This window comes from Phaseolus vulgaris, chromosome 10, assembly GCF_000499845.2.
Source record: "Phaseolus vulgaris cultivar G19833 chromosome 10, P. vulgaris v2.0, whole genome shotgun sequence".
Taxonomy (NCBI): Eukaryota; Viridiplantae; Streptophyta; class Magnoliopsida; order Fabales; family Fabaceae; genus Phaseolus; species Phaseolus vulgaris.
The window spans coordinates 11,674,431-11,683,720 of record NC_023750.2 but is presented as its reverse complement, the minus strand read 5'-3'; the positions used below and the strand labels follow the sequence as shown (position 1 = coordinate 11,683,720).

Below are 9,290 nucleotides of genomic sequence, written 5' to 3'. Positions count from 1 at the left end.
ACGTAGGTGGACAGTTTTTGGTGTTTCTTGCTGGCTGACTTGAGCGTCGGAGTGCACACGGCCGCTAGGGCGCCTTTTTGTCCTCTTTTTTGCAGGAATCCACAGGCAACCAGTGGGAAGGAGTCCCTAGCTGACAGTTGAGGTCGCGCACGAAGACGTCCCGGTCAACCGGACGGAACAACTGAGAAGAGGTCGGGGCCTAACAAAAACGCGTTGTGCGAGTTCCACCAAGCGTATTGCCACCCCATACGTAACTGCTTGGCGCTCGGACACCAGTTGGACGAACTGGTGAAGAATGGCTTCCTGAAGGACTACTTGCCGGAGTCACAGGGAACCCAGACACTGGCAGCACCAGGAAGTGACAAGGGGCACGAGATGCCCGTTCATGGTGAAATTCACACCATTTCGGGAGGTTTCTCAGGTGGAGGATGCACCGCTTCTCAGCGGAAGAAGTATGCGCGAGCGGTGACGATGGTAGAGGTGCAAGAGGCAGACTTGACCCTTGACATTGACCTCGTCTTCACCAAGGCCAACCTCCGAGATGTCGTGCCCCACGACAATGACCCAGTTGTAATCTCGGTAGTGACCACAAGAAGGAAGGTGCACCGTGTTCTGGTGGACCAGGGAAGATCGACAGACGTGATGTTCTGGTTGACTTTCAATAAGCTACAGTTGTCTCCCGACCAGTTCAGACCCTATACAGGCTGCCTGTATGGGTTTTCGGGAGACCAGGTAGAAGTGTGTGGGCACATAGAGCTGAGGACCACCTTCACGGATAGTGTCGCCTCCCGCACTGAGAACATCAGGTACCTTGTTGTTAACGCTCCCTCAACTTACAATATACTGTTGGGCAGACCTGCGTTGAACAGGTTGAGAGCGGTAGCGTCGACAAGGCACATGAAAATGAAGTTGCCTGACTTGGGGGGAACGGTGATAACGATCAAGTCAGACCAGAAGGAGGCTAAGAGATGCTACGGGAATAGCCTCAAAACAAAGAGAGGGGTGTTCACAGTCACCACCCAGGCTCCAAGCGAAGAAGGGGTCGCCAGGGAAGAGATTAGCAGGGAGAGACAACCCGAACCAGCTGGCGACGTCCCGGAGAGGGAGATCGGTGGTAGAATTTTCAAGCTTGGCAAGTCTCTAAGCCAAGTGGCGCAGGAGCAGATTGTCGAGGTCATAGCACGACACCTGGATGCTTTCGCATGGTCTGCCTCGGACATGCCCGACATAGACCTTGACTTCCTATGCCATCGCCTCACAATGGACCGCCAGGTCTGACCTATTCTCCAAAGAAGGAGAAAGTTCAAAGAGGAGAGGCGGCAGTGTTAGAAAAGATGGCTTTAAACTAGAGGGGGGGTGAATTGTTTAAAGAGGGTTTTCGCAAAATTTTCAAAACTAGAATGAATTTATCTCAGAAACCAAATGATTCAGCAATTCAATTAGCCAAAACCGCAAGCAAAAACTGTAGTACCAGAAAAACAATCGGTTGTTTATACCAACAAACAACAAATAAACTGAATTTAAAGAGATAGAGAGATTGTACACAGTTGTTTATACTGGTTCACTCCAAACCAGAGCTACATCCAGTCTTCTCAGAAACCCTGAGGATATCCACTAAGCAATCACTTGATGAAGAACTTGATGATGACACCTCATTTTCATCCCAAGCTATGTAGGCTCTTTTTGTCTTGCCTTTCTTCTCCTTGTAGCTTGTCTTTTTCTCTTTGCTCTTGTTAGGAAAATCTGCCTTTATGTGACCTTGCTCACCACAACCAAAACAAGTATAGTTATTTGAATTAAATTCATTGGGTTTCTTGTTTCCATACCTATCCTTGTTGTTGTCTTTGTTGCGGTTTCTCTTTAGGAATTTGCTGAACTTTCTTGACAGCAAACTAAGATTTTCCTCATCACTATGATCACTTGAATCTTGCTTTCCCTTGTGTTTGGATGCTTTCAAGGCTATGCTCCTTGTGTGCTTATATTCACTCTCTTGAACATTGAGTCTATTCATCTCTAGGTCATGTTCCCTAAGCTTTCCAAACAAAGAAGCAACACTTAATGATGTTAGATCTTTAGATTCGGAAATAGCAGTTACCTTTGGTTGCCATGCTCTATCAAGACATTTTAAGATCTTGATGTTCAGCTCTTCTTTGTCAAAGGTCTTGTCTAGGCTCATAAAGTGATTGATGATGTGTGTAAACCTTTTCTGCACCTTAGCTATTGTTTCTCCTTTAAGCATTCTAAACATCTCATACTCTTGGATAAGAGCATGCTTTCTAGCTTTTTTCACCTCATTTGTTCCTTCATGAGTGACTTCCAAAGTGTCCCACATTTCTTTTGATGATTTGCATTGTGAGACCCTGAAAAAGTCATCAGAATTTAAAGCAGAGGTTATAATCATTTTGGCAATGCAATCGAATTTGGCCTTTTTGCTTTCTGCATCAGTCCATTGAGACCATGGCTTCTCAATGACAGAACCATCTTTTTCTAACTTTGGGATCAAAGGACCATTTTCAATTGCATCCCAAATTCCTTTGTCAAGAGATTCCATAAATATTTTCATTCTAACTTTCCAAAACTGGTAATTCAAACCACAAAACAAGGGTGGTCTGTTAATTGAGGCACCTTCCCCAAACGGTAGTCTATCAGCCATTTTAAAAAGATTTTTAGGATCAACTTGAATGACTTTCAAGAACCAAGCTCTTGATGCCAATTGTTAGAAAAGATGGCTTTAAACTAAAGGGGGTGAATTGTTTAAAGAGGGTTTTCGCAAACTTTTCAAAACTAGAATGAATTTATCTCAGAAACCAAATGATTCAACAATTCAGTTAGCAAAAACAACAAGCAAAAACTGCAGTACCAGAAAAACAATCGGTTGTTTTTGCGAAACAATCGGTTGTTTATACCAGCAAACAACAAATAAACTAAATTTAAAGAGATAAAGATAAAGAGATTGTACACAGTTGTTTATACTGGTTCACTCCAAACCAGAGCTACATCCAGTCTTCTCAGAAACCTTGAGGATATCCACTAAGCAATCACCACTTGATCACTTACACAACAACCAAGAGAATGACCTTGAACACCTCAAGAAACACACTCTCCTTGGCCAACACTAAGATTGCTGATCTTGAACACCTCAAGAACACACAGCCAATCTCAGCAAACACAAAAACAAATTGTTCAACAGATTACAAAGATTACACTTGTTACAGATGAATATCTGAAATCAATACAAGTAGAATCCTATTCCAGCACCTTGATCAATCACAAACTCTTAAGCAATCTCAACACTTTGAAAAACTCTTTTGAAAAACTTTGTCAAAACATTATCTTAATTCTCAAATCTGTTTTTCGTAATATATTCAAAGATGTAGTTTGTTATCAAATCTTAACAAACTCTTAAATTGCATTAAAAGATTGGTCAAAGCATTTAATGACTGGAGCATATTCAGTTAAAGCATTTAAAGCTCAGTCAAACATAAAACAGTTTTTCTGTTATGGTTCCAAAACAAACAATCGGTTGTTTCCTCGAATCAATCGGTTGTTTTGGTACTTAACAGTTTCAACCATTCAAAAACAGTTTTCAATCTTTCTCAAAACACCTAAGTATAAACTATCGGTTGTTTCGACCAAACAATCGGTTGTTTCAACTTAGTTTGAAAAACATTTTACTTTCATAAAGATTGAGATGCTAATTGCTTGAGATTTAAAATATGGGTGGATTACAACATATAAACTACCCCAGAACAAAGCTTAAACCAGCACAGCAAAAACAAGCAAAGCAGAGGATTCAACATCCTTCAAAGGATTTGAATTCTTCAAAACATTGAACATCACAAGGTTCAACAGGCAGGTCATCAAAGAAGAGACACAAAAATTGCTAAGTGTAGGCCACATAAGGGAGATTCAGTACCCCGAGTGGCTGGCAAACGTGGTCCTGGTGAAGAAGGCCAACGAAAAGTGGAGGATGTGTGTAGACTTCATGGACCTCAACAAGGCCTGCCCGAAGGAGTCCTATCCTCTGCCAAGCATTAATGCTTAGGTGGATAGCGCCCCGGGTTACAAGTTGCTCAGCTTCCTAGATGCTTTTTCTGGGTATAACCAGATTAAGATGCATCCCAGAGATGAATGCAAGATGGCGTTCATGACAGAGTTGTCTTGTTATTGGTACACAGTGATGCCCTTTGAGCTGAAGAATGCAGGTGCCACCTACTAGAGGCTGATGGACAGGGTACTCGTGCCCAGTATAGGGCGGAATGTACAAGCCTACGTGGATGATATGGTGGTAACCTCACAGCTGAAGGATCAGCATGTCGCTGATCTAGAAGAGCTATTTACCACAATAGCTAAGTATAGGCTGAAGTTGAACCCTAAGAAATACGTGTTTGGGGTCTAAGCAGGCAAGTTTTTGGGCTTCCTGCTCACCGAGCGTAGGATAGAGGTGAACCCTGAGAGGTGCACTGCAATCCTCGTAATGAGAAGCCCGATCTCGGTGAAGCAGGTGCAACAGTTGACAGAACGGATGGCCGCTCTGTCCAAATTCGTAGCAGCTGGAGGGGACAAAGGTCACCCCTATTTCCAGTGCTTGAGGAGGAACAACCAATTCATCTGGACCAGGGAGTGTGAAGAGGCGTTCCTCAAGCTGAAGGAGTACCTGGCTAGTCCCCAATGTTGTACAAGCCGCAGTTGGGCACTCCGCTTTGTCTGTACTTCGCAGTTACAGAGCGGGGGATCATTTCGGTCCTTGTGCAGGAACAAGACCAAGTGTAGAAGCCAATATACTTTGTGAGAAAAGTATTGCAAGGGCTTGAGGTAAGGTACCAGGCCTTAGAGAAGGCAGCCCTGGCCGTGGTGTTCTCAGCAAGGAGACTTTGCCACTACTTCCAGAGTTTTATAGTAGTGGTGATGATAGACCTTCCTATCTGCAAGGTTCTACGAAAGTTGGATGTTGTGGTTGGGCAGTGGAACTATCAGAGTTCGATGTCCAGTACGAGCCTAGAGGCCCAATGAAAGGCCAAGTCTACGTAGATTTTATGGTAGAGCTCTCCTCGGCAGATGCACACCAAGAGGAAACCAACTTCCGATGGGTGCTCTCTATATATGGGTCCTCTAACCAGCAAGGCAGCAGAGCTGGCGTCATCCTGGAAGGACCGAATGGGCTATTGATCGAGCAGGCCCTACGATTCGCCTTTAAGGCCAACAACAACCAAGCGAGTATGAAGCCCTGATCACCGGCATACTGTTGGCCAAGGAGATGGGTGCAAAGAGTTTGTTAGCGAAGAGCGATTCCCTAGTAGTCACAGGCCAGGTAACAGGGGAATACCAGGCCAAGGACCTGCAAATGGCAGCCTATCTATAGTATGTCCAGGTTTTGAAGGGTTCGTTCGCGACTTTCGAGCTTGTACATGTCCCTAGAAAGAAGAATGCCCAAGCGGACTTGCTAGCTAAGCTCGCCAATTCAGGCAAAGGGGCAGACAGAGGATCGTCATACAGGAAACCCTGAAGACGCCTCGAACCTTCACCGCAGATAATATGGTGGGGGTCCATCAGGTTAGCATGTCGAGAGGAGGGAAGAGGAGTCATCGGTCACTGTCTCAGGAGACACTGAGAACGCCCAGGATAAGCACATACCCAGTTCTTGGGGAAGAGTTGTTACAGGTCTTCCTGGTTGAAGGAGGAGAAACCTGGATGATGCCCTACAAGCGTTACCTGGCTGATGGGATATTCCCGCTGGAACCCACAGAGGCCAGGAAAATAAACAAAAATTCGACCAAGTACATCCTCATCGACGGAGAGTTGTTCAGACACAAGTTCACCCATCCTATTCTGGTATGTGTAAACGACAAAAAGTGTGCACGAATAATGGCAGAACTCCATGAAGGGATATGCGAGAGTCATATCGGTGGTCGATCTTTAGCATTAAAGGTCATTCGTGTAGGATACTATTGGCCAACCATAAGTGAAGACTGCACGAGGCATGCACAGCAGTGCAAGCAATGCCAACAACATGCTTTCTGGTACAAGGCGCCCCTAGAAGAGCTCAGATCGTACAACCCTTGGCCATTCCACACCTGGGGAATCGATATATTGGGACCCTTCTCTTTGGCGATACGACAGATGAAGTAAGTCGTTGTCGCCATAGAGTACTTCACGAAGTGGATGGACGCCGAGCCAATAGTGCAGATTACGGCCCACAAGATTTAACATTTCGTGTGGAAGAATATAGTATGCTGTTTTGGAGTACCAAAATGATTGGTGTCCGATAATGGCACACAGTTCGCAAGCCAGCAACTGGCTAAGTTGTGCACAGAGCTTGGGATAAAACAGGTGTTCGCGTCAGTCGAGCACCCCCAGACCAATGGGCAGGTCGAGTCTGCCAACCGAGTCCTGCTCAGAGGTCTGAAGAGAAGGCTTAAGAAGGCCAAAGGGACTTGGGCAGAGGAGGTCCCAAGAATTGTGTGGGCTTACCACACCACTCCCCATACTAAGAAAACGGCATGTGGGCCATGAAGTCAACACCTAGATACTAAGAAAAGCCTAAGTCATGAGGGATCCATGCATGTGGGTGTATAGCGCATTCGAGCGCGGCATAAGTAAACAGTCCTTGGAGGCGCTAAGGCCCATTAGGGTTAGGGTTTCCAGGGGGAGACTGCATGCATGGCACATGAATACTTAGGGCACCCATAGAACAGATGGCCCCACGAGCATTGGTGCATTGGTTGGTACCTTGGCGGCCATACTGTTAGTCGTTGCACTCTAGTAAAGGAAAGTTTTATGTGCCAGATTACACTAAGATTGTGTAATAGCGATGCAAGGACGTTCTCCCAGGAACCCTAGATATGGGTAATAGAACAAAAGTAACCCTAGTTACAACCTATATAAAGGGTGGTAAGAACCCTAACAAGGTACACCGTTTCTAAGACTGAAACTACTTTATACACTTAATGTTTCTTTGCCCCAGTACTGACTTAAGCGTCAGAGTGCAAACGGTCGCCAAGGCGCCCTTTGTCTTTGCAGGTGAGAGGTTCTTCAACCCAAGGAAGTTTGATTCTCAGGCGGTGACAGGTGGGCCAAAGACTGTGGTTCGAGTCAACCGACGAGAACAGTGACTACCACTACCCTTATGTTGTCTTAATTTCTAAATTCTTGTACTATTTTAAATTGGATCTGGAAGAAGAGCAATATGAAATTGTCAAAACCTCAAGAGAAATCAACAATGGCTCCCAAATTAAGAAGGGATTTGCCAAATTTGGTGGAAGATGGGTGAGCAAAGATGGCGACCAAGCTGGCTCATCAAGTGGAGCTCACATTGGAGAAGACAATGAAGGGGAAGTTGTTGCTACTGGTAATGAACCTATTGGTGCCCATGAAGCTGGTCCAAGTGATGTAAACATGGAAGAATGAATCACATCCATGTCTCCATTTGAAAGACTTGTGGTGAATAGGTTGGACAACTTTGCACATGATCAAAGAACTCATCATGAGTTCTGTGTGGCAAGGTTTCAAAGCCTGCATGAGCAAATTGAAGTTGTGCAGAATCAGCTATTTGAGTTGCAATATGGCCAAGAAGAGTGAAGAAAATTTTATGCTTTTTTTCTATTTCTGGTCTATTATCTGAACAATTTTTTCTCTCTTTTTAATGCTATTTTTATCCCTTCTTTTATTCTATTTGTGAAGACAAATAAGGGGGAAAGTATATGGTTTGTAATGTGGTTTGTGTTGTGCTAATATCTGCGATATATTCTGCTTTAAAAATGGATTATATGGATTAGATAGTTGTTGCTTTACTCTGATTAAAATTGTTGTTTTACTTTGATTAAAACTGCAGCATAAACTTTGATTTGCACCTTGCTTTCACTAGTTTTCACACTAATTTTGCTTATAGGAATCACTAAGTGAAAACTGGTTTTGTGGTGCTAATGATATCTGGAAAGATTACCTCTAGTTCATGCAGATTTTGTGTTTTGCATGTATTGTCAAATTCAAAACAAAACATCCTAAGCAAACCATGGATTTGTCTTCATCAAATAAGGGGAGATTATTCAACTTAAAGCTTTGATGTCTCCAAATCCATGAACATTGCTTGAATACTAGGTTGCTACTTGTGGGCATGGTTTTAGGTAGATTAGAATTGTCAATCCACTCTTAGCTTAATCCAAAATTGAATCAATCAAGTTCTTTCAAAAGAAAAGTGTTTTACAAAGTAGTGAAAAACAACCCGTTGATTTATCGTTTCAATCGGCTGTTTACACTTGGTGGTTTTGAAAAGGATTTGAAAAAAAAGCTGAAATTGGCTGACCTCACAGTCAAGGCTAATTCAATCAGTTGAATCTAGCTTTCAATCGATTGTTTTTTAAAAATTAATATAATTGGTTAAGTCTGGTAAATCTGTTTTCCATAATTCTAAAATGTTTTGGGCCTTGATTAAAAGTCTTAAACAACTATTTTTTAGGCTATATAACTGGTGTTTACATCTTTGAAATAAAGAAGAGAGATCAAAATACCAAAAAGATTAAAAGTTTTTCATGATTGCAAGATTGCTTAAGGATTTCCTTTAGTTAAGAGTGGAATAGGAACTGTTGTAATCCTTTTGTACGAGGTGTGATATTGCCTGTTCTTACTTGTATTTCATTTCATATTTGTTAAACTTGTAAGGTACTGGTGTGATACAACCTAAGTCACTACGAAGATGACCAAGGAAGCAAAAGACAAAGCACACGGTGCACAGTCATCTCAGCGAACAATTCATAACCCTACCAAGGATCACATGGACCTCACTAGAGAAGCTGAGCATAAACCAACAAACCAACTATTCTTCCTTTTGGTCTTCTTATAAGATACAAATATGTTGTAAATAATTTGGGCTCTCTTTAAGGGTCCAAATAGCAATGATAGGTTAGAATAAGGTACCTTTAGCCTAATATGGGTTGTAGTTAGAATTTTAGCCTGTTCCTACCCTTTACGAAGGACAAGCCTAGGGTACCGGTTTGACTTAGTCAAACCCTAAGGCTGCCCATATTTTCGCTTTTCCCATCCTAACCCTCTTGCTTGTTTTTCAAGGCTCTTTCACCTATAAATAGGAGGCCTACCCATTGTATTTTACAAGTTGAATTTGAATGAAGTAAAGAAACTCTGCACAAATTGTGTGAGCTCTTAGTGAGGCTTATGTCCTCTTAGCTTTGAGGTCTTATCTTAAGTGATTTGGGAAGTTCTCAAGTGGCGGCCAACACACTCATCTTGGAACATATCATCCTCCAAGTAGCGTGACATTTCTCACCCACCACCCT

At 43.1% G+C, this 9,290-nt stretch overlaps 1 protein-coding gene across 1 annotated transcript; it reads left to right on the top strand.

The window, feature by feature from the left end:
* Positions 1-5,559: 5,559 nt before the first annotated feature.
* LOC137814577 (uncharacterized) lies at positions 5,560-7,407 on the top strand. The gene is made up of 3 exons (XM_068617390.1): positions 5,560-6,020; positions 6,965-7,068; positions 7,178-7,407. Exons 1-3 carry the CDS (start codon positions 5,560-5,562, stop codon positions 7,405-7,407), a joined length of 795 nt encoding a protein of 264 aa, XP_068473491.1.
* Positions 7,408-9,290: the final 1,883 nt, after the last annotated feature.

What these genes read in the sequence shown, in the direction of transcription:
- LOC137814577 (XM_068617390.1), top strand. Translation starts at nt 5,560, where the DNA reads ATGTCGAGAGGAGGGAAGAGGAGTCATCGGTCACTGTCTCAGGAGACA. An exon ending in TGCCAACAACATGCTTTCTG is followed by an intron (nt 6,021 to 6,964) that starts GTACAAGGCGCC and finishes TCTTTGCCCCAG; the next exon opens with TACTGACTTAAGCGTCAGAG. An exon ending in TGATTCTCAGGCGGTGACAG is followed by an intron (nt 7,069 to 7,177) that starts GTGGGCCAAAGA and finishes TGGATCTGGAAG; the next exon opens with AAGAGCAATATGAAATTGTC.